The sequence below is a fragment of the Macrosteles quadrilineatus genome, unplaced genomic scaffold (assembly GCF_028750875.1).
Source record: "Macrosteles quadrilineatus isolate MER2022 unplaced genomic scaffold, UCM_ALF_1.0 Scaffold_55__1_contigs__length_795759, whole genome shotgun sequence".
NCBI lineage: Eukaryota > Metazoa > Arthropoda > Insecta > Hemiptera > Cicadellidae > Macrosteles > Macrosteles quadrilineatus.
In genome coordinates, this window is record NW_026542648.1 from 499,162 (window position 1) to 524,515 (window position 25,354).

At 34.7% G+C, this 25,354-nt stretch overlaps 2 protein-coding genes and 1 long non-coding RNA gene across 3 annotated transcripts in view; 1 reads left to right on the top strand and 2 right to left on the bottom strand.

The window, feature by feature from the left end:
- Nucleotides 1-7,812: 7,812 nt before the first annotated feature.
- LOC128981893 (uncharacterized) lies at nucleotides 7,813-12,699 on the bottom strand. The gene is made up of 3 exons (XR_008489519.1): nucleotides 11,661-12,699; nucleotides 9,578-9,716; nucleotides 7,813-8,301 (listed from the first exon to the last, which is right to left on the bottom strand). It is a non-coding gene; the product is annotated as an uncharacterized LOC128981893 (long non-coding RNA).
- Nucleotides 12,700-14,291: 1,592 nt separating this feature from the next.
- On the top strand, nucleotides 14,292-19,802 carry LOC128981894 (serine/threonine-protein kinase MRCK alpha-like). The gene is made up of 2 exons (XM_054400881.1): nucleotides 14,292-14,336; nucleotides 17,959-19,802. The coding sequence occupies exon 2, from the start codon at nucleotides 17,961-17,963 to the stop codon at nucleotides 19,521-19,523; it is 1,563 nt and encodes a 520-aa protein (XP_054256856.1). The 5' UTR covers nucleotides 14,292-14,336; nucleotides 17,959-17,960; the 3' UTR covers nucleotides 19,524-19,802.
- Nucleotides 19,803-23,064: 3,262 nt separating this feature from the next.
- The window catches only part of LOC128981878 (uncharacterized), a 29,552-nt gene continuing 27,262 nt past the window's right edge, over nucleotides 23,065-25,354 (bottom strand). The window contains exons 11-13 of the mRNA XM_054400851.1: nucleotides 24,810-24,984; nucleotides 23,501-23,687; nucleotides 23,065-23,246 (exon numbers count right to left, since the gene is read on the bottom strand). Coding sequence (XP_054256826.1) covers nucleotides 23,065-23,246; nucleotides 23,501-23,687; nucleotides 24,810-24,984 — 544 coding nt within the window. The remainder of the gene's footprint in view (nucleotides 23,247-23,500; nucleotides 23,688-24,809; nucleotides 24,985-25,354) is intronic.

Below are 25,354 nucleotides of genomic sequence, written 5' to 3' on the forward strand. Positions count from 1 at the left end.
CAATACATGTTTTTTTTACAGGAAATTAAACATTAGCCGTTCCTTGTTTTTCAAGAGAAATTCTTAAATTTGAGAGCGACAAATCAAACGAACAGTAGATGTTTATACATCATTTTAAAGGTTATTAACTGCAGAAGTTTATAGTAATATTTGACACTCTCTAGAGTTTAGTGTAGTATGGAAACATTTTGGAAAAAGTTATTACTTTTTTCTAAAAAATCACAAATTCAAACTTCCACTGCCAAATAAGGGCTTATGCAGATGTTTCATCTCAATGAATTTGTAACATTAATATTGGAAATTTAACGAGGATTCTAAAAATGACAATGAATTCGGAATAAAAACAATGTTTAGTGCACTTATGGCCATTTTATGTAAGCAAATACAAATATTTTGAAAAAATCTTAAATTGTCCGTTATTCCCTACCTGTGAGGGTATGGAAACTTAAATTGGTGCCATTTTGTCACCAATACTTAGTAGTTTAACACATAAAATTTTTTAACACTAACTTCGTTCCACCCTGTATATACAATACAATTGACTAGTCAATGACAATACATGCTCATATCCTGTGTACAGTCGGGAAACGGTCCTTACTAGACCTAGACAATTTGAATAGTACAGTACTGAATATACATAATATACTGAATAGTACAGAAAAGTACAGTACGCCGTTGGGAGGCTCACGCTCACATCGTTGGGTGAGCTTTATGATATCAATGGTATTTCCGCTCGGGCATTGTATAGTGCTGGAGAGATAGACAGCAATTGAGATAAGGCTTGTTTGAGTTGTTTAAGCTTCTCTAATGTATAAAATGTAAAAATAATCAAAAATATATAATTCTGAGCAATGTACAGACTAAACGCTAATTTTATTTATGAAGATTTATTGTTTGTTTGTTTAGGCCTACTCTATTACCTTTGACTCACGATATTTAATAGTGCTTTGAAATAATAAGCGCTTCTTGTAAAAATATTTTAGCATTTTTTGGACCCGGCATTATTTTTTTGTGTTTTCTTTCCCGAATTAAAGCTGTTACCAGTAAACATTTCTTGCGCGTATTTATTTGATCTGACTTTAGGTAGGTTTACTAAAGATTACCTTGGTGACAGATTGTTACCACTGTGACAACATGATGTGTATATTCTTCATGGTTTTTTTTAAGTTGCTTAATATATCTGGCAAAAATGATTCATCTCCCGAAGTATGATTGTGTACCTGGATTTACTGTGAGACCAGGCATCTCCTCTACTCATCTAATACAAGTAAAATTTCCTATTAATTGTCTCCTCCTCCTGTTTTCAATATTTCTCCTTTAAACTCCAGAAATTTTATGTTCTTCCAGCAAAACTGATTGACTGTTTAGATTCGTCTATAACCGCAATCAAGAATCAAGAACTTTTATTTCCACAAAATGGCATTTTGAAAATGCAGTTATATTACTGGAAAACGTCAGTACAACTACAGCTAAAATAAAAACTAAAATAAGAGAATGGTACAAGATTTCTTACCAATATCCTATCCTATCTATATCTATAAAAGAGGAACTATGTATGTATATATATGTGTATATACGTTATGGACTCCGAAACCGCTCGACTGATTGTAATGAAACTTTCAGGCATTATTAAGCATCTTTCAAGGATGGTTCGAGTGAAGTTTGGTGCAGATCCGTCAAAAGGGCTCTGCCCCAGAGGGTTTTAAGTGGGCCAATGTCAGACTTTTTTATCTAGAATGTTTACAAATAAATATAATTTAAAAGCAGATGTTTACTTTCACCAACTGTTTTGTACGTTTGAATAACTACAACATTCTGTATTAGCATTAGTCATGATTTTAAATAGTGCCACAGTGTTTCTACAGATTGCAGCACAGAAAACTATTTTACTTTTGAATAAGTCCAAATGTATTAAACCTCAATCGCAGCACACCTGTGCACTTAACAACGTTTAAATTCTCCAATGTTAAATATTAAAACATAAAAACCTTTATAAAAGTACTGTATTATAAACAATAAAAGGGATGACTTTTTAAAATGTATGACAACAGCTAATTTGCAACCAAAAGGTGAGTGAGCGTAGCGAACGAACATCAACCTGGAGGCGAGTAAGCGTAGCAAACGAGCTAACCTGAAAACAAGTGAGCGCAGCGAACGATTTCCAACCTGAAGGTGAGTGAGCGTAGCGAACGAACTTCAACCAGGACGTGATTGAGCCATGCGAATACTTATGAAGTTAAGCGGGGCAAAGCCCGCGGGTACAGCTAGTACTCTAATATGAACAATGTTTGCTTGTATGTATGTATGCATGTATGCTTGCACCAAGATCTCAAAAACGGCTCCGACGATTTTCTTCAAATGTTGTAAATAGTTTATTACTGGCCTGAAAACGAGTTTACTGCAGTTAGAACTGCCAACAAAAATCTAACTACGTAGAAAAATGAAACTGAAAGTCACATTTTTTAACATTAGTCTTATGGGTTGCTTAGTAACCATCTTGGCTGAATTAGATAACAAGAAAAAGTAAACAAAAGACTTGTAAGTAGTCTATTCACAGTACTAGCAATTACAAAATGAAAATACAGTACAAAAGGAAAAACATCAGTTGTTACTATAATTAAGCAAAGATTATACTGAAGATTACTCGATACATTGTAGTCAAGGGTAGCAGTGTGGAGTGTGAGATCTGTTTATGACGATTAGATTGCGGTATCTGCAATCATTAAATGCTATGGAAAGGGAGGGAAACAGGTCAGCGACTAGGAAGTGGTGAAGGAAATAGTAAAGGCGAGCAGTCCGGAGTGTGGGAACTGTTTATGACGATTAGATTCAGGTATCTGCAATCCTTAAATGCTATGGGAAGGGAAGGAAAGAGGTCAGCGACGTAGGAAGTGATGAAGAAAGTAGTAGAGGCGAGCAGTCCGGAGTGTGGGAACTGTTTATGACGATTAGATTCAGGTATCTGCAATCCTTAAATGCTATGGGAAGGGAAGGAAAGAGGTCAGCGACGTAGGAAGTGATGAAGAAAGTAGTAGAGGCTAGCAGTGCAGAGTGTCGGGAATGGATTCATATCTGCAATACTAAGAAAGCTTTTAGAGTAAACTAATGATTTTCCCCGAGCGGTCTCCAACAAATATTCTTCACATTTTAAGTAATTCAATCAGCTGATTTATTTATAAGGATTCTTCTAAACAAACTGGAAGTGTGGAGAATCTTCTTTTGTAAAGTAGCTCATGAGTAATATTTATAAAATTTATATATTACTATTCCATATTATTCTATAGACTAAAGGGTGTCCCAACAAGAACGCCGGATTTAAAATTTTAATAAACCATATATTTTCTCGCTAAAATTACAATATGAAACAGGAATCTTAAAGCATAGTATCTCCGATTAGTAATGTATTATCATGTCTCTTAAGTGCCCACCTGCTGCCTGCTGACAAGCCCGACATCGTTTGACAACGTTTTCCATAACTTTTTCACCAACTTGCTGTTGAATTCTATTAATGGCACAAATAATTTCCTCCTTCATGTCTTGGATTTTTTAAGGATTATTGGCGCAAACAAGCGACTTTAAATATCCTCAAAGAAACTAGTCACTCGGTGTTAATCGCACAATGAATGTGTGCTTCATTGCTGAACAGCAAAGTTTTTGAAAACATGTCATTTTCAGCTTGATTTCCAACCACCTATCTTACAAATTCAAGCCGTTTTATGGGATCTCTTGGCTTTGATCTCTTGTGTGAGTTGAATTTTGTAAGGGAACATGTATTATACAAAAATTCTTTGTACTGTGCTCCGAGCTAGGCCTAACTGCTGACTACGCCGACGAATTGATGTTCTTGCGTTGTCCTCTACACTATCATGTACAGCATCAAATATTTTCAAGGGAGCGACCTGCCCGACTGCGCACTGGGCTTTTAATTTCCAAAACTGAGCCAAATTCTTCGAACTTAGAAATCAATCTTCGGACAGATGACTTTTGCGCATTGTCTCAGCCGAAAATTGCGCGCAGCTTCCGCACCGTTTCAGCGAAACATTCCCCGTACTTGTAGTGCACTTTAACTATGATCACGTGTTGATCCGTCGTGTAACGATTCATGACTACAAATGGGACCTAATACTGATTAAATCACTAATAATTTGGAAATTCCTATTGAAATACAGATAAGAATAAGACGCTCCTAAAATCCGGCGTTCTTACTGGGACACCCTTTACTAGCTGTTGTACCCGTGCTTTGCAACGGGAAGAGGATACAGAACAGAAACATTTTAATCTTTACATCTGTTACATATAATAGTTACACATCCCCCAACGCTTTTAGAAACAAAATTCAACGTTTATGGCCTTAATAGAAACATTTAAGTTATGACTTTTAAATCTGGTAAGTAGTGGATACCACCATTTTGGTTTTGATTAATTTTAAATCTTGTGTTGGCTGATATGCGGAAAACTGACCAAATCCTCGAATAAAACTTTGACATACATTATTTACCTTCATCTCCCTTAGTTACATATATCTTTTAATTTATTATTGACATTTTCAATTTCAACTTTGAAGTTGCAAAAAAACTAATTATTAGATTTAAATTAACGTTTTTTTTTTTAATTTAACTCTTCTTTATATTAAATCACAAATCCTTCCATCTTCAGTTTCTTCTCTCACAATAAATCATTAGCAAAACTAAGTAAGCTGTTATAAACTTTAGAAATATTGCTGTGCCTTATCAATACAGTCTTTTGAAATATTAAAGAAACTATATCTATAGGTACTATAAACAATGTTAAACAAATAATTTAGTGTTAAAGACAGCAGACAAATTAATATGATTATCAAAGCATCAAGGACTAAAAAATGTAATAGCAAATACAGTATATGTTTCATTGCATCTCTGATTCTACTCTAAAAATATCAAAAACCAACTTAATATACAAACCAGTTCTTTAAATCAGTTCCATTATCAATTGCCTTTACATTTTCACACTTACCATTAAGTAAACATAGTAAAAGATATTTCATAGATTTTAGAAACAAAAGAACACTGTGAACTGCAGTTTTATGATACCGGTATTTTCCTTGGTTTAATTTAATCAGTGTTGTGGCAAAACACTAATGTATCAAATAAAGTAAATATGAGCTGAAAGCTATGCTAAGATAAAATAAGTATGTTGTATTATTAAATTCAAATTGTAAATATTTCATTTCAACCAAGTCAGTAAATGTTTGTAGCAAACTGTTAAACTAGCAAACTTAATTGACTGTTTACAATTATCATATGTTCTTCTTCTCACTTTTAATTTTTGACAACGGCTGGAGTTTCATAACAATATTTGTTTCCCATGTTAATCTTATGGAGAAATACAAAACTATTGTCACAAAAAACCTGCTTGCGTATTAAATAAGTACTAGTGTCCCTGTGTTGCTCGAATTCGAGCAATTGCTAAGTATTACAGGCGTTATTTGAAAACGAACTTCAACCAAGTCAGCAAATATTTGTAGCAAACTGTTTTATTAGCAAACTTATTGACTCTTAACAATTAAATTAACCTATGCTCTTCTTCTCACTTTTGATTTCCGACAACAGCTGGAGTTTCATAACAATTTTTGTTTCCCATGTTAATCTTATGGAGAAATAAGAAACTTTAAAGGGCTCCAGGGCCTCACTCTCTCATTATTTCCCTAAAAAAAATTTCCTGCACAACTTCACGCTACGCTCTTTCCAATGACACCAAAAACATGACAATCGGTTCAGTAGTTTCTTAGGAGTAATTGTCACAAAAGATCTGCTTGCGTATTAAATAAGTACTAGTGTCCCTGTTGCTCGAAATCGAGCAATTGCTCTCGTTTTTTTACATTGTAATATTTACGCCAACCCAAATTCAAATAGTAACTATTTCATTTCAACCAAGTAAGTAAATGTTTTGTAGAAAACTAACTGTTAAATTAGCAAACTTTTTGACTGTTTACAATTAACATATGTCCTCCTTCTCGCTTTTAATTTCTGACAAAAGCTGGTGTTTCATAAATGTATTTGTTTCCCATGTCAATCTTATGGAAGAATACGAAACTTTAAAGGGCCCCAGGGCCTCACCCTCTAATTATTTCCCTAAAAAGAAAGTTTCCTGCACAACTTCACGATACGCTCTTTCCAATGACACCAAGAACATGTAAATCGGTTCAGTAGTTTCGGAGGAGTAATTGTCACAAAAAACCTGCTTGCGTATTAAATAAGTAATAGATATAGATATAGATAGACTTTAAAAAATTAGGAACATCAATCTCCTCAAAACCAAATCACCACAAATCCTTCAACCACTCAAAAGTCACAATACAATAAATCTATATATTAATTTGAAACTGTTTTTCTTTGTCACAGCTATTTTGAGAGAACGGCTGGGCGTAGAAACTCGGTAGAGGTGTCTAAAGAAAGGTCTTGGTCTGTAGATGAGCCATCAAAAGAGAAACATGGTGAATTCCCTTGGGGCTCTGCCCCCGTGGACTTTAAATTCCTATCCCATGTTATTCTTATGGAGGAAAACTGGGGTTTTGTCACAGCTAATTTGAGAGAACGGCTGGGCGTAGAAACTTGGTAGGGGTCTCTAAAGAAAGGTCTTGGTTTGTAGATGAGCTATCAAAAGAGGAAATAGGTAAATTCCCTTGGGGCTCTGCCCCAGAAGCCTATAAAGTTGTCTCTTCAGATTTGTTTATATTACGACCATATGCATAATTTTTTTTTTTTTTTTTTTTTTTTTTTTTTTTTTTTTTTTTTTTTAAAGAGGTTGGCGGCCTCTTTAAACCTTGCATTTGCCCGTCCACATAGACTAAGCGCCCGTGCGTGGATCGTTAACAGCAAAGCAAGGAGTGAGCCGGTACAGTACAAAGGTGAACTGTACTGATAAAATGTTATCGGCAGTGACCAGGATCCGAACCCACGACATCGCTGCCTTGGGCCCGAAGTCCGCGACGCTACCGACTGAGCCACCGACTCACTACACCAATTATCATATGTATGTTGTTACAGGGTTTTTAGTATGGAATTCTACACTACTTTTTAATACAACAGCTGTTAATATTTAAATTGTGATTTACTGAATTTGTCAAAATGAAGTACAGTATTTGCAATGGATTTTTCTGATTTTAAAGTTTATTTTCTTCTGCATCGTGTCATGTTTTGCAATATAATGTTCTATTACCAAATCAGTGGAAAATCCTAATATCACAGTAACTTTTACAATTATTTCTTATGGAGTTAACTTATATCTATTGTATGGGTTGGTTTCTGCCTTTTTTACCACTACTTGGAGATTGTACATAGGTGATATTCTTTGGCATATTGCATCTGTAGACGAAACTTGGGTTGGTGTAATTATTACAATGGAAAAGAGCGAGAAATCCTGGAAAATTTGAGATAGGCTAAAAATAAAACTGTATTAACACTGTGCTACATTTCTGGAGCAATCATTGAAATAACCGATTTGCAAACAAAGTAAACATAGAAAAAGTCATAGATCACAACCAAGTAGAAGAAATAGAAAAAAAGTTTTTTTCTTACACTAAAAAAACAAGATCAGCTTTTTTGAAAAAAGATAAGACATTTACAAAATATTTTGATTATATCTAACTGTTATGTAGATCGTGAGTACTGTATTTCTATCATCTTTGAGTCGCCTGTAATGCTTCGCAATTGCTCGAATTTGAGCAACAGGTACACTAGTCATTAATAAAAACACAAACATCAGCTGTTATAAACTTTAGAATATTGTTATGCCTTATCAATAGTGTTTCATCAGAATATATAAAAAACAACATTTAATTTCATATAATTTTATTCATTTCAGTACATCAATACAGAAATAGCGATCTATACTATATAAAGTTGGAAATGATTAATTTACCAAATATCGAAATATAAGAAGGTTTCAACTGACTTATACGATCCCCGCCCATAGATAGAACAGGCACCCTGCTAGTTAAATATCAAGATATCTCTTTTCACCCAAGACAAGGTCCATTAGTGGAAGTAATCATTTTAACAAACATAATAAACAGTTTTGTTTTTTACCAGGCAGAAGTACAAACAAATATTAAAAATTTAAGAAAACATCTTTATAAAAATAATAAAATTTTCTTAATTAAATCATCTAAATGAGAAAAAAAATGTAAATAAAAGTATACTGGTATTCAAAATAAATATTAAACTAATCATTATAATGAATCTAAACTGATTTGTCTCCACTTCTTCAGCCTTCTCTCCCCCAACCTCCATGCCTCCATCGCCATCCACCCTGTCATCAGGCCTGGAATATAACAGAACAAAAATTAATATTGAAAACTGTATTCTGAACAAGAAGTCTTTTTATGCAAACTTCTATCATTATTTAATGTGCTCAGTGGCGTACCTAGGGGGGGGGGGGACGCAATTCGCACCAGGTCCCACACCAACATAGGCCTCCAAATCAGGGCCGTATTACCCTAACGGCGGACACTGTGTGCATTTGCGAACAGGGTAAAATCTGTCCGTTTTGCGAACAACTTTAAGATGTCATACGTCAACTGTCCGTTTTGCGAACCCATATTTGAAACGACCCTTGAAACCCAAGATATTACCTGGAACGCGTAGCGATAGCCCTAGTAGCTTTTGAAGTTGGGTAGTTTTTCAACCGCTTTTGTGTTTGATCATTTACTCTATTGGTTTAAACGAAGAATAGTTAGCCAATTTGTCAACAAGATGTATTTAAATTAAACTAAAATATATAACAAATAACATGTTTGACATAATTTGGTTATGTGTAATCAGTTCAAACTCAAATCCCATACGTATGAATATCATTGAATTTCGTATAATCTTTTGACAAAAAATTCATAAATAATCTTTAGTATAGTACTTAGAAACCTACCTCATACTTAAACAATACCATAGTATAACTTTATTTAAAAGCAGCTAAATTAATATAATAATTTGTGAAAATGTTAACACAATACTGATCAAATATATATGGCACATGAATTCACTGTCAGAAAATAGAGTAAACTTACAAAAAAAAATTAATTTGTAATTTATAGTTTAAAAATACGACCCATTTGTTTTTGCTAAGTTTTCAATGATTGCTTTTTCATTTCCGTAGTTATTGAAATTTGGAACATTCTGTGATTGTGAATTAAAACTTGTCATTTTGTGTTGTCATAGGGCGTTGGAATTTATTGACATAACGAGATCTGTTTGGGTTTCTTTTGTATAAATTTTGAATAAATGGTTTGAACTATTGTACATTTTTCTACTTGTTTCAACTGCTTCTGTTGACAGGGCTATTCCATTTGTCTTAAAATTATTGCTGTTTCAGTACTAACCAAATGTAAACACTATGACATATTCAAAATAATTATTATTACTGTATGGTGTCAAAAAATATAGCCTACATTTCCTAAAAAACAAAGCAAATTTTTGGGCACCTCTCCAGTTAAAATGCTGGTTAAATACTAGTAATTCAGGAGGGTTATGCAACATAGGCTTTGGGGCAATGGACACGGCCCTGGATTTATAAGTATTAAATTTAAGTAAATGGCAAAACTTACCATAAGTTAGTTTTCTTCAATCTTAGTCTTAAACTGGCCCCATCCTCCATCTCCTTTTCCTCTGACACCTCTCCCCTGTATCCTCCAGTGTTGGAGGACATTAATTACAACACCCCCATTTTACTGGTAGGCTTCAGCTCTGTACAGAAATATTGCAAAAAAATAGTGTTATACAAATAATTTTGGTCTAACAAATAATACAAGTGTGTACACTCCTTTCTATATTTGCGATATTCAAATAGGTACACAGCTAATAGGAAAATGTTTGAGCAAATCTGGGTCAAGTTAGTACAAATATTAGAATTTGTAACAATAATTTGGTTTAGACAAAATAAATTGCTTCAAATATTAATTCATTGTTATTTCCTAATTTGCAAAAATGCAAGCTATAGCCTAATTAAGTCATTTCCAAACAACATGTTTCGAGATGTAATCCAAATAAATTTTAAGTAGGGGCCTAGTTTTAAATTGTTATAAAAAACTATAAATTTGCATACAGATTATAAATTATCCTCATGTTCCACCAAAAACTATAGTAACTAGTGGGCGAAGTGGCACTTTGCTACACATGAGAGAAATGCTTAAACGCACGAGCCATAGGCGAGTGTGGAAAGTATCTCGAGTGCAGCAAAGGCAGTTTGCACTTGTGTTACAAATTTTATTTTTCTTACAGTTATTATAAAACATATAAATAATTAGTCTTTCAAACTCTGTTCAACACGTTTATAGGTTAGGTTAAATCCAAACATTGGTGAAATGGTAAGCTGTACCAGTTGATTGTAGTCGTAATATCTTGAATGGGTAGCCAACTTATTTTCAAGTGTACGTATGTATTACGTGTCTAATAAAACCACGCTGTTTTGTGTTGTTTGGTTGGAATACAGGAGTGCTGCAAAAAAAGAGCGCGGTAAAAGTAAGTAAATGCAGCAATTAGCAACTTTCTGTGCTATAATAAGTACAAGGAAGGCCACTTTGTCAGGTGACAGTTGGAAAAATAATTCACATGCGCTTCATTTTGAAAACTGTGAATGACTGACTTAAACAACCTTTTTATTATTACTGTTATCATGTTAAAATGTGTAATTTTGCGCACAGGCCGCCTAGTTATTAGTTTATAACTAATGTAATAACTGTATACACACATTTTTTTGTCCTAGGACGCTACAGGCACTAGTCCGGAATTTTAATTCACATTTCACACTTCAGCTTAGGTCTAGGGCTGTGGTGTTCACAAAAAAATAATAATAAAAACAATAAATAAAATCCATTGGCCATCTGGCAGGATTTGAGCCCGGTACTGAAGTTCTGCTCGCTCCCCTAGGGTAAAGAATTTAGTCAATTGTAGGCATTAGGCAGGCCTATAAAATACGTAGAGGAGGCTATGACTTAGAGCATTGGAACGCCGATAAATATGATCAGCCATTAATATTAAACGGGGCCAATTGATGTGACGTCAATAGGCCTATGAGCGAAGACAGAATCATATTTATTAAATAAAGTTGTCACTTCCAATTGCTTGGTGTTGAAAACAATCAGCTGTAGGCTTAAGTTACTTCACCCACAGTTCATTCCACTTGTTAATGTCATCCACTCTACCTTGACTATTTAAACATTTTGAGCGGTGATTTATTCCGTTTCAGTAATATTCATCTGCAGTGAAAAATAGTGGTCTTTGGATTCAGTACGTAAAAATCTACGCAGAGGATACGGGTCCAGTAACCGGACGTGGATTAGGCATCCGGCAGTTACTGTCATAACCTAACCTAACCAACCAAACTTGCTGATAATGAAAAAAATCGAATGAAGGTTAAATTCTGTCCATAAAATAAATTTATAAACGCAAAAAATTCAAACAAAAGATATTGTACAGTTAAGAATAAACCCACCCAAATACGGACAGTAGGCCTAGGACATAAAAATGTTCTTTCCATGATAACCCAACCTAACATAACTTAACCGCCACAAAGCGCTGTATTTCTGTAGCTTCCGGATAATACTTACCAAAGTACCGATTTGAACTTTGAATTACTCAGTTAACAAACAGCCTAGAATCTATCCCAAAGGAGAAAGAATATTGACTCACCTCACTTAAGTTATGGTTAGACCAAGGAACATTATCACAGCAGTATGGTAATTGCCTCCAGGGTACACAACTCTGGTCTCTCTTTCTCTCTCATCTGCAGTGATGTCGATGGCAATGTCGTCCAGAAAAGTTAGTCCTCTTAACTTATTGGTTCAAGACAATATTTAAAAAAGAGACCAATTTGGGTTCAGGTTAAATTACAGCCTTTGCTCCAGGATCATCTATAAAACTAACATTGAAGTCATCAGCAATGAATGATATAATCCAAGTCTAGTCTTACACCAAATACAAACAGCTCTAGAATATTTGACAGCACTTAAGTTTACGTCCTACACTCATTCCATTTCTATCTTTAATAGGCCTACTTTCTTTCTTATTACTTGGCAACCATACAAAGTAGGTCTAGGTATTTTAAGCCAAGTATGAATTAGTTATGGGATAACCGAATGGTTTCCATGACCGAATAATCAATCAGTTATTTTTTGCGTCAATCGGTTATTTTTAGTTGAATGAATCACCGAATCAATTTTAGTCATTAAGTATTCACTATCACAAACCAAAAATAATTTTTATCCTAGGGGAAACTGAATGGCATTTAGTCTTTCAGCGTCAATCATTGATTTTTAGTCGAACGAATCGCCGAATAAATTTTAGTTACATTACCTGATGATGTGACAAACTAAATCAACTAAATCACCGAATCGCACAGTAAGACTAATTTAACCGAACCAGGATAAAATAACCGAATTAGTCTATTCAGCATCAATAACCGATTGATTCGGTTATTTTCATTCGGTGATTCCAACCACTAGTATGAATGGAGATGAGTGTAGAATGAGTGGAGCCATCTTGTAGTCTTGTTAGTGACTAAGAAGACCGACATTCCTTAGACATAGCTGTTAATAGCCCAAACAGCTAATGGCAACTAAGGGACATACAGTTTATAGTGGAATCCGAACCACATTATTGCCTTGGTAGGTATAGGCCTATACGAATTGGTCTAATTACCAGGATAATACTGGGGAGAGTCGTAGTAAGTACTCACCGTGCGGACGTTAATCCACACCAGGGACTGTCGAATCCACAGTGCATGCCTAAATATCCACAATTCGTGACCTCCTAGTAGCTGGATTACAGGACGACGCCACCCGTCCCAGTCATATTGATTATTTCATTTGATAAACTTAGGCCTAGGCCTATATCAAGTTTGGCTAGTTAGGGTAAAACCTAACCTAACTAAAGGAATGGGGTACAGTTTCTTAACTGGGCTATGCTAATATCGATTGAAACTATGGGGATCATAATAGCCTAGAGATAATGCCTATTCAAACATTTGCTACAATATTGCTTGATGATCCAGAATTAGCCTATGAATAAGCTGTATCTTAGGATCTTGTTGGTGACTTACCTAAGTTAGTGTCTGGTAGGGTAGGACTAATGTTATCATGTTGATTAAGTTTTTTATCCTATAAAAATTAACTTATTTCTCATTATTCCTTAAAAACTATTGTTTGTAACACTCGAGTCATCTATTTTCTTGTAAACAAGGAAAGAAATAAAAAAAATAAATATTTACAATATAAAAGTTTTTTGTCAATAAATGGCCAGCTTGTAGATGCCCGTCGGAATTCGGAATCAAATATTGCGACTCGTGAGTTGAGGAACTGAACGATGGATTAGAACAACTCCTTTTCAAGAGTAGCTCCGAAGAACGGGAGCTTGTCGATATACTGGGACTATTTCAGTGTCGACAAAGTGAAACTATTTCATTGTCGACAATATGGGATGTCGAAAATTTGTGGTGTCGATCATTTGCGACGTCGGTTATTTGGGATGTCGGTTAAGTGGGAATATTCCAGTGTCGACAAACTGGGAATAATTCAGTTTCGATCAATTTCTACGGTTGTCGATATTATGGAACCCACCCTATGAACATGTCTAAGCACCACCAGGACAACGTGCCACCACGACATCCCGCCACCACACATTTTTCCGAGGTGGCGGGTTGTCGTGCACGCTAGAGTCAACGTGCCACCCCGACAACGAGCCACCACGTCAACCCGCCACCTCAAACTTCTTCTTTTTGATGGCGGGTTGACTTGGTGGCGGGTTGACGTGGTGGCGCCTTGGCGCGTTCCCTAACAAATTCACACACAAACACCTAACCTAACCTAACAATCACTCTCTCTTGAGGAATCCGAAAAATATAGGTTAAGTTAACATTTAAATCTTCATAATTAATTCATGCACGCAAAAAATTTAGGCTAATTGTCAATACCTAATAACAAATCAGCTTCAGCACACTCACAAAACGTTAATTTTCATAATCATAAAACACCTTTTCAAGCAGCTCAAGTCAAAAGTAAACAAACAGTAAAGATTAAAGAATAAACACCTTTTCAAAATCACAATGCACAGTTCGCAACTGTAACTGTTGAAAAAACAACTTTTAAAACAGAAACAGGTGCAATAAAGATTTACGGTGAAGCTATTACACAAATACCTGTTATCCCAGGAACTGTTCGAAGGCCTTCTGTGCTTGTGGAAGCTGAGGTGCTCGTGGGTACAGAACGTCGATTTTCTTTATGTTCGTCTCTCACTGTTTTGTTCTTCTTTCTTATGTTTTGATTTGGCGGATAATGGTATAGGTTAACTTCGTCTGACTGACTTTGTTTGGTAAGTTAAGTTATTTCTTTTTCAAAATGAATACAGTATTTTTGTATTCAACAAATTTGTTATAATCTGCAATTTTAACGGTATAGAAATTGATTCTTTGATTTACAACCAAACATTAGAATTTGTTTTTCGTTTAACTGTACAGCCACTCATAAAAGCTTCAAAGTTCGAATAGGCTACCAAGGGGTAAAAATGTATAATTTCTTGCCGGTCAACAGAAAACCCCTGTCTGTTGTAACTTGTTCACTTGTCAAATTTAAGCATAACTTGAAAACCAGTCTAACCCAGCCTGCTTTTAACAGAAAACCCTTGTCTGTTGTAACTTGTTAAATTTAACGCAGAGGATACGCGTCCGGTAACCGGACGTGGATTAGGCGTCCGGCAGTTACTGTCATAACCTAACCTAACCAACCAAACTTGCTGATAATTAAAAAATCAAATGAAGGTTTAATTCTCTTTATAACATAAAATTATAAATGCCAAAAATTCTAACAAAAGATGTACAGTTAAGAAGAAATTACATTCAAAGCAAAATCTGTGACAAAAAGTTAAAGAAACCGATGGGTTTCGAACCAGGGACCTCTAGGATATTAGCCGAGCTCTCTATCCACTACACCACGAACAACGCTGACCGAACATCGTATCGTTGTGGTAATGGCGTTCCGGGACCCCACAACCCGGTGACGTCACTACCGGACGCCTAATCCACGTCTGGTTACCGGACGTGTATCCTCTGTTTAAATTTAAACATAGCCTAACTTGAAAACCAGTCTAACCCAGGTCTGCTTTTATAAATAAGATTATTTTTTTTAAGACTTTTAGTTTCGAATTATAATTTTTTAGCGAATTTCCCTAACTTATAGGCCTAGGGAGTAACTTAGCAATTAAATTACCGTAGTTGGCACGTTAAGACTTAGACTCGGGACCGATTTACTTTTTTACTTTGATGCCCCCAGAGGCCAAAATCACCATTCGTTCAAATTGTTATAAGTTATGATGTATATGAATAAGTAGTGGATCACTGAATATGTGATAAAATATATTTTTATGTCCAGTAACTTTGTGCAAAGTTCTGTAGGTAGCTCTATTTTAAATATTAAAAAAATATCCAACCGTCCCGGGACTTTTTGGACACATTGTATAAGTTATACCTATAGGATATGTAAATAGATTTATATAATAGGTAACCTTTGTGTGTCCGTGAACACACAGAGTCGATCATCAAACCTCAACTAATTTTGCACCGATTTGAATGAAATTTGGTTTGAAGAAGGTGTAGGGAGGGATAAGTATATCCCCCTGGGAACAGGGTATATAAGTTAGGCTATAGGGTTTTAAAATGTTCAAAAAATGTTTTTTTTTTCAAACTTTTTCTCCTGTAAACATAAAATGACCACTTTTCATTATAGTCATTGTGTAAGTTTATAGCTTAAAAAAAACAAATTAACTTTGTTTGCTAACTTAAAGTGTTGTTTTACAATTAGGCTAAGTCGGTAGAGAAATGTAAAAAAAAAACTGTACACTTAATTTTTCATGTTATTCTTTATGGAGGAAAAGAAAACTTTTGTAAGTTAGTTTGCTTGTTTCATGTAGATCAAATTTGGCAAATTTATTTAGGCCTATGCTATTTCAGTCTAAAGGCAACTTTGGTAAAAGTTCACTTTGGTAAAAAAAAAACAATTTACCTTCCCCGTATTAGAAAACCTAGGTATACTCATTAAATTTAATGTTATTTAAATGGGGAATAAATAATATGTCTTGTTTATGGAAATATATTAACTTAGTAAACATCCAATCAGAAAAATTCAAATTCGCCTAGTCTGCAGGTTTGCTGCAGCAGGGATACCTATTAATTTGATTGTAAAACTAAAGGCATCTTGTTTAAGTTTTTTTGTTTTAGTTTTTGACAGTTGTCATGAACTGTTACATAGTTTTATGACAATAAATCATTTTATTTTAGAACTGGCTATGAAACAGGAAGTAATTAATTGAAGTATAGCCTACTTTCATAAAAGCATTGAGTATACACGTATAAGAGTGGTCAGATAATGTTAATAGTTGTTACCGATTTTGGCAACGTAGTTCGGGCCGCTGACGCTTGGGTCGCGGTAGTCTCTTGGTAGTAAAGTGCACCTCTGTGGACCTTTTAATCATTTAGTATTAACAATTTATTAAAAAAACAACGAAACTACGAACAAACAAATGAATTTCATCAACAAAAATGACATTTTACAACCTACAATGAAAGCAATAATAAAAAACAACCAAACTTCCTTACTGACAAGCTCGAAGTGGAGTAGTAGCGCTGTTCAGGTAACGATAGACTCCATTGAGTGGCCACTCTAATACGTGTATACTCAATGATAAAAGTCATTAAAATTGTTTTTAACTTATTATAACATTGCTTCGTAAATTAAAAGTAATCAGTTTTTAAAAGTATTCTAGAAGAGCCTAATTATTCTTTGAAAACAATAATAAATACTTTCTCTTTGAAAGATGTGTGTTTTAGGCAAATTTTTTAGTGAATTTCCGTATAGCCTGCGTAAGTAGTGTTATTACCTGAAAAGACAAAAATATGTCAAATAACACATGTAATAATATATTTACACTTATTACACATATTTACCGATGTACTTTTTCATTTTGATATCTTCAGCTGCTAAAAACACAATTTATTGGTTAACATTTTTATGTGTTACCTATACTTTGTACATACAATCTATACAGAAGTTTTTAATTAGCCTAAGTTACGTTTGGTTATCGATGAAATCGATACTTTTATGTTTGATAGTACGATGGAGTCGAATATCAAAGTTTTGCCTTACGGTACTTTTCAAATTTAAAACTAAAATATTGGAATTGGTACCGTAACATTTACTGCCTCCAAATTATCTTGAGTATTTGTGATAAATTTAGGATCTTTCTTTGTATAGAACTGGCTTTTGAGCATCCATGTTAATAATCTAGCTTTGGATTGTTCGAGAGCCAAATATTTTTAGAAATTAGTTTGATTCTTGATAGGTAAGACATCAATAAATGAAACAGTAGTTCCAAGCTTTTGTGCCTGAAATGTATAGCTAACCAACAATAGTAGGTATGTTACCTGTTGTATTACCAAGTGGTCCTGTTCTATTTAGTTTGTTAGACTACCATGGTTTTAAAGACTTTAGGCCTATTCCTTCGTCAAGTCTACAAGGACATTAAGCGTGATTAATCCTCTTCAACCTGGTCGGTGAGAAGATTTGTTGAAGGAAACACGTAACCAGGGACACATTTGAAAACATGAGTAGCCTATAAAAACGAGATCGTGTTTTCGTGTTTCTTTCGACAAATCTTCGAGGTTGAAGAGGAATAATCACGCTTAATGTCCACGTAGATTTGACCATGAAAGAATAAAAGTCTTCGAAACTATGGTACTCTAACAAACAACAAGAACAGGATTACTTTGCAATTCAGCAGGTAAAATAAACCTACTATTGTAATAATCATAGTGATCCAGAGGATACACTATAATAACCTATTTTGTTTGTTGTTTGTCATTCTGGTTGTTGAAAAAGGTTTATTGTTGCTGACAATTGATTGATCAAAGGATGTTGTTCTACAAGAAGTTGTATTGTTTCAGAGATGATGTCAGGGGACTGTCAGAGTCAAGGCCTGGCAGAATGGCTGCATGCGCTCGGCTGGCACGAGCGTCTCAAACAAATGGATCTGCGGAAACTCAACACACCCAAGATGCGATCAGTCTGGAGACATTTGCAAGCTCAAGTAATGCGAACTGATGTCGCCAGTACAATACGCAAGAATGTTCTACTCAACAGGCTTGAGAACGAAAATATACATCTTGGACAGTTTAGAAACTTCAAACTCGATTCTGTCAATCAGCTTCACAAAGTAAAAGAAATTCTTGAAATTGAAGAAGAAAAAGAAAAGCTAAAGGAAGAGATAAGGGTGATCGATGAGAAGTTGAAAAATGAAAAGTCCAGCCTTTTACAAAAAAAGATTGTAGAAGTGTGGGAACAGGACAAATTAAGTGAAATTGAGACTAAAACGACCATCTTGGACTTGAAACTTTCCAGACTTTCTAAAGACTGCAAGAAATTCAGTCTAGACGAAGAGACTGTTGAAACATTGAAAGCTGATAAAACATCTACTTCTTACAACGAGCTTAGCCACCAAAAGTACACAGTCAGTAATTACGTTAAGAATTACAGTTATCCATTCAAGGATACAGATGATGATAGTGAATACATGTGCGAGATGATGAGTTCAATATTGGAATTTAAACCTGATAACATACTGGATGGCACTGTCCGAAATGCTAAGGAAGCTCTGAAATCTCTGCATTCTAAGATAGATGTCACACCCGATTTAAGAGATGAAACTTCGATGATGTTTGAAGAAAAGTTGAGAGACCTAAAAATTATGGTGATAAAAAACAGACAGAAGATTCAAAAGATTGCCCAGAGAAAAATATTGGACTCAAATGAACTCCAGAAAGAAAAAGAAGAACTATTAAAGGAATTCATAGATGTATACAGAAATAACAAAGAAGAAACTGACAAAGGAAGCTGTCAACTTAGGGAAATAAATGAAGAGGTAGATGAAGATGACATGAATAACAAACATGTGCAACTACGCCTAAATGATTTATTGGAAAAGATTCAAAAAGAAAGAAAAAAAAAGAAAATTTGGGAGGAAAATAATCTGCTGATTTCTGATGAAGATTACCAAACTTTAGAAGATCTGAAGCTGTCAATCCTCACTCTCTCAGCCGAAGTAAATGAAACGTGGAAGAAAGTTGAGCATAAAGTCAACGAGTTTAATGCAGTAACTTCAACAGCATACAGTACGGATTTAGCTAAAGTAAATGAACTTATTGATGAAATTAAACAAGTAGCGTCAGATTTTAAGAATGAAACCAGTGTATATTGTAACAAATCTATTGACAGTAATGAATTCACTGATATGATATACAGAGAAATTGAAGTGTTCCAGAATATCCCAATGATTGCCCTTCAAAGAAAGTGGGACACAAGTAATGAGATGTTGCGAGTTTGCTCAACAAAAAGATCCGCAAATGACTTATCTTTATTGATGTTTCTCTCTCAGACAGAAGAAAAAAACATAATCATCAACGTTCTTGAGAAATATCTTTGGTCTTTGTACATTAGTCCTCAGTTTCATTAAGTTGCCTTTTTGCACTTATATTTATTTCAAGAGAAAACCTCAATGTAATAAATATGTAAATATTGTCAGCCGACAACTTGATTGCCATTCACACACAGTTGAGTCATGGTAGGACATAGAAGATCTTTATGTTTGTCCATCTTACCCTCACAAAATTGAAATTTCGTATTGGATCTGTAATAATGTAACAAAATTAAGCTATCAATCATTTCAGCCTCTGGATTGCTTAATAATCAAATAGATAATGTAAACTCTTACCTTAGCAATCCTTATTATGGTTGTCCGATATTAATTTTGAACCCGTAGGTTCATCTTCAGTCGGAAGTTTAGGTAGACCAAATGCTAATTATAAGATCCACCCGATGGGCTTCGTAGAAATGTTGACATTTAACACGAACACGATACACATTACAATTGACATAAATAATATACGGAGTTTAGGGATAAAAACCACGGTTTTATAAACAATGGGATAACCTCACTTCAGTCAGGGAACACGCTGCCGGTAGAACTGTCAAAATAGTCAGGATTGTGGGTTGAGGTTATGTTGACATTTTCAACATAACCAAACAAATGTCAACATAACCTCAACCCACAATCCTGACTATTTTGACAGTTCTGCCGGCAGCGTGTTCCCTGACTGAAGTGAGGTTATCCCACTGTTTATAAAACCATGGTTTTTATCCCTAAACTCCGTATATTATTTATGTCAATTGTAATGTGTATCGTGTTCGTGTTAAATGTCAACATTTCTAAGAAGCCCATCGGGTGGATCTTATAATAAGCATTTGGTCTACCTAAACTTCCGACTGAAGATGAACCTACGGGTTCGAAATTAATATCGGACAACCATAATAAGGATTGCTAAGGTAAGAGTTTACATTATCTAAAAATAAGCTACTGTAAATTTATGATCTGCTTAGATAGTAGGATACAGAAATTGTTTTAAATAATATGCACACTACAATGGATTATTTAATTACTTTATCATTGAAATTAGTGAAATCCGTCATCCACCGAAGTTTGATTGATTAATATGATGTAAAGGATGAAAATGACAATTTAACAAATGGTTAGTGGATCCATTTCAATCTGATATTAGTAAAAACTGTTAGTACAGTAGACATTGAACTGTCCGAATTACCGACTATTTGAATCGCTTACGGAAAGAATAAAAAAAAAACCTAAACTACAGTAGGCCTAATAAGAATCCTATTTAAGATGTTAGAAGATGATTTCAGAAACAGAAGACATGATCACGGTAAAATCCTGTACGTATCTCGCGGTCATAGACATCATTATTGTCTCCCACGGTCATTGAAACCTCTTCATCGTCCGTGGTCGCAGAAAAGTACCTATTTGAATGTCTTCCATGGTCTTGTAGATATCATAATCTTCTGCAAATGCTGCAAAATATTGAAAATATTTTGCGTTCTTGTTCTTCTAGACATCGTCTCCTGTGGTCACAGAATCTCATCATCGGCTCCCGTGGTCACAAAAAGTATTCATCAATCATGATGATAGAAATGCATTTTTCAATCGTGAATTATTCACAGACATATAACAAAAAATTAAATACTCAAAATTTGGGTAAAAATCAAACTATCCAAATGTTTGATTATCCAAATATGGTACGGTTACAAATGGTTCATAAAGCCTAGTTGGAGTTCTATTGTATGCTCTTATTAATTATTACATTGATTTATGGATGAACTATTGAAAAAGTGGATATTATTAGATTAAGAAGCTGTGTATATTTTTTCTGTTAAATAACATGAATGTATGAATAAAAGTTTTGTTCAAACACTGTATATTTTCTTACTTGGTTTTTTTTAGAGTCAAAGTAACAAACTATGGTGGTTAAAAAGGTTCTAGCCACCAAAAACCTGCCCTGGCAGATTAAACTTACTCTCTTATGAATCAATCACCCTAATCAGCAAGGATAAAAAAATATCTTTATGCCCAGTATATTATGTAGTGTGTTTCTATTTATATCTTATGAGTGTAAATTCACAAACTTCAAAACTATTTTAACCTAATAACACATTCTATTCAAATATTACAAAAGAAAACGATTACTTGTTCTTTGCTGCTATGAATGAGTAAGGCACAAAAGATAAAAACACATAAGAGTCAAAATCAGCACACTGAATTGGATTGGAACTACACCAGGCTTCAGATTTTATAATAAATGGGATGTTTGCTTGCAACATCTAATGGATTAATTTTCCTATATACTGTAAAAGGCGGAAAAAGTATGTGAGATCCTAACAAGTACTGCAAGAATTATGATGCGAACAAAAATGTTTTCAACCAATGTATTTTTGTTTATGTGGTGATACTTTTTGCTTAGGGTAACTCCTGAGGTAAGAAACGGGGGTCTGTTCTTTGCAGTGGGGGTTATAAACTGTCAAAACCGTCATTTAGGCCCGAGTGCCGTTTGACTCCCCAGAGCCAGAGCGTAAGCGTGATTCAGGGGGGTTATTAGTGGAAGGGGTGGAGTGGGCAGGATGTAACGGAGACCGGGAGTAATCCGAGCTTATCAACTACCGGGTACAGTTTCTTAACTGGGCTACCCTGATATCAATTGAGAATTAATATAGATTCGATTAGTAAACATTCATTCAATTTTTTTAATAATCAGCAAGTTTTACTTAGGTTATAACAGTTTAATTTTATCCCTAAAACAAATTTTGCTCACCCCCTGGTTGATCTTTCCACCCCCATACCTGCTGCACCATGGCACCGGTCATTGATACCTGGCCGGCACTCGCCCTGCCAAACCTCATGCTGTAAAATGGCCCTCGTCAAAGTGTATAGACAAACAGCACTCGGCCCTGCACTCCTTGAGGTATACCCAGTTCATTACTTGAATTTCAACAAATCTGGATCAACACCCCGAGCCCTAATCAATATGGGTGAGTTCTACTGGGTTTTAAATGGCAGACTCAGTGATACTAGATGTCACCAGGACTTGTGCAACTCTTCTTTACTTTTAAGTTGCTTCTTTAGCTTTTTACAACTAATTTGACAAGAGAAAATCCAGATCATCAAGGCAAAATACCAACACATGTTAATGGAAGCGTGAAGGTACAGAAAAGTAAAATGTACTCAGTGAGAGTCGTAAAGATGTTGATACAGATAGCTTGACTATCTCCCTAAGATATTTATTTACTGCACAGAGAAAGTGGAATTGAGGAGTAGATAAGATAGGTACACTTTTGTACATAACACGGAGTTCCTTGACCTATTTTTAACTTCATCCCCTGGGTATTGTTTATCTATCGTATAATTTTGTTTGAAAACAACCCTCAGAAAAGGTTATCAAATCAGTTTTGGAAAACGGCAAAAAATCCTAAAAGGGGAGAAATATGTTTTTAAAATCCAAAATGGGAATTATTACAAGAAACTCAACCACAGTGAAATATTATAAAAATATTTATATTGTACAAAATTGAATATATAACATGATATGAACAATAATTAGCTTTTTACCAAAAGTATAAAAGAGAATTATTTATGATGGAGTTAAAACAGTAAGTTATTTTTTCTTTCCTCCAACAATATCAAATATCAATTTTCTGGTTCTTTCTGATTCCTGCAAATCTTTTTCTTTCTCAGCAAGACGTTTCTCCAGATCACCAACCTCTTTTTCTTTTTCTTTGATTGTTTTTTCCAGCCCTTTTATAAGGCCTAACATTTTAGTGTTAGCTGCCTGAAGATCTGCAATCATCAAAATTTATTGTGAGAGAGTCAGGTAAACTATAAAAAAATTCTACCATGAAAAGGTTAATTAATTTTTTTTAGTTAAGTAGAACTCAATAGTAGTCCTGAAGATGAACTACCATTTAGAGTTCTCTTTGTGCTTTTATTTTAACAAGGGACATAATATATTGTTAGGAACCACTTGTGTGAGTTCACTATGGGCATAGCTACCATTTTTGTTTTATATATATAAAATAAGTATTTCAAACTACCTGATTTTTCTGCTTCGAGGTTTTGAAGGGTCTGTTTCAAAACTTCTGACTTTTTCTCCAAATCCGCTGTCTTTTGGTCCAGTGTTTCACATCTCTTTTCTTGATCTTCAATAACTCTCTTCATTTTAGATATTTCTTCGCTCTGTTCTTTAATAATCATGCTTTTTGAGCTGACGTCTTGTTTTAGCTGTAAAATTAATAAGCTCTTAGAACAGACTTTGGTTGGAAATATACACAAACATTTTATTGTTAAAAAGATGAAAATATATAACTCGATCATGCATCCTTCTACTTGACATTTCACAAATTAATTCTAAGTGGAATTACCATTACACATTTGGACACAGTAATCAATATAAGTAAGATGGAGTCTGTCTGTCTTTCTATTATACAAAATCTACTGGTCTAAAAGTACAACTTAATTTTAATACAGAGATATTCTATACTGTATGTATATCCAGAAGTCTCTGTAATTTTTTAATATTGTTAGATGTTACTTCATTTCAATTACTCAATCATTAGTATTATTTACTCATGTCTGATACTAAAGAGAAGAGAAACACATTAGATCATTTACTACCAGGTACCACCTCCTACAAAACCTCAATATCAGATAAAAAAAAGATTTAAAAACAATAGGCCAATAAATAAGCAAAGCAAGAAGACAAAATCAAATGGTCGATCGCTATGGATCTGCTGCAATATTACAATCGGTTTATAGATGATATTGTTCATGATCTTCATATTGCGGTGCAATCATGAACATCTTCTGCGGTTGCAGCAAAATCAAAAACATCTTCCACAGTTACAGCAAAATTTTAAACATCTTTTAAAAGGGGCGATTGATAACATCTTCTAAGGTCATGGCGAGATCAAAAAACATCTTCTGATATATCACGAAGAAATAGGGAACATCTTCTGCTGTCACAGCAAAATAGAGAACATCTTTCGCAATCATTGTAAAATCTTGAACATCTCTCATTGTCACAGCGACATCATCATCGTCTCCCTCCGTTGCAGACAAACCGTGAATATCACCTGCGACTGTGGCGAAATCATCAATTTATGATTGTACATCCTCAAAAATGCTTTTTGCTATCTCAAAAATAAAAGAGTTATGTTGTCAAAAGGAGTGTCGAGTGAAGCCCTACCTGAATTTGGCCCAAACATTGATTCTGTGCCAAACTGATCTCTAGGGAGAACAGTTGGTCCGACCCAAAGATATTGTAGACTCACAGACCCCTATTGTTCGCTAATCTAAACAAAATTTCATGTGTCTAGTAAAATATGGACAATTTGAAACGTTTACCTGTTTGAACTTGATGTGTGATGAGCTGGCAGACTCTTGGGCCGCTCGTAGCTGCTCTCTCAACAACTCTGACTCTGACTGACAACTCTCTACACTCTGATGGCTGGAGTATAATAGCTGATGTAGTCGACCAGTCTCTGCAGACAGCTGTGCTACTCTATGAGATAGCTGGGTCCTGAGACAGACACTAGGTTAGGTGGACCTAGGAGAGTACTAGACATCCTATGGTTCAGGTGTAGCCTGTTTTACAACAAAAAAGGACCGTAGTTTAATTGAACCATATACAGAGTTTGATGCTGTCAATTAACAATTTTATGTTGTATTCACTGACCTTATAACACTGGATGGGATTTTACTAAATTTCCTGACAGGACAGGAATTTATTTAAACAATTTTTGGGACTGGATTTTCCTTGCGAAAGATTATAAGGAAAAGGAGCATGCCGAAGCCTCAATGCGCTTCATCCGGTTTTGTCAAATGGTTGCACACCCAGTCAGTTGATGTATTCAGGGATCTTCAATGTCCAGACACATGATACATTCTAC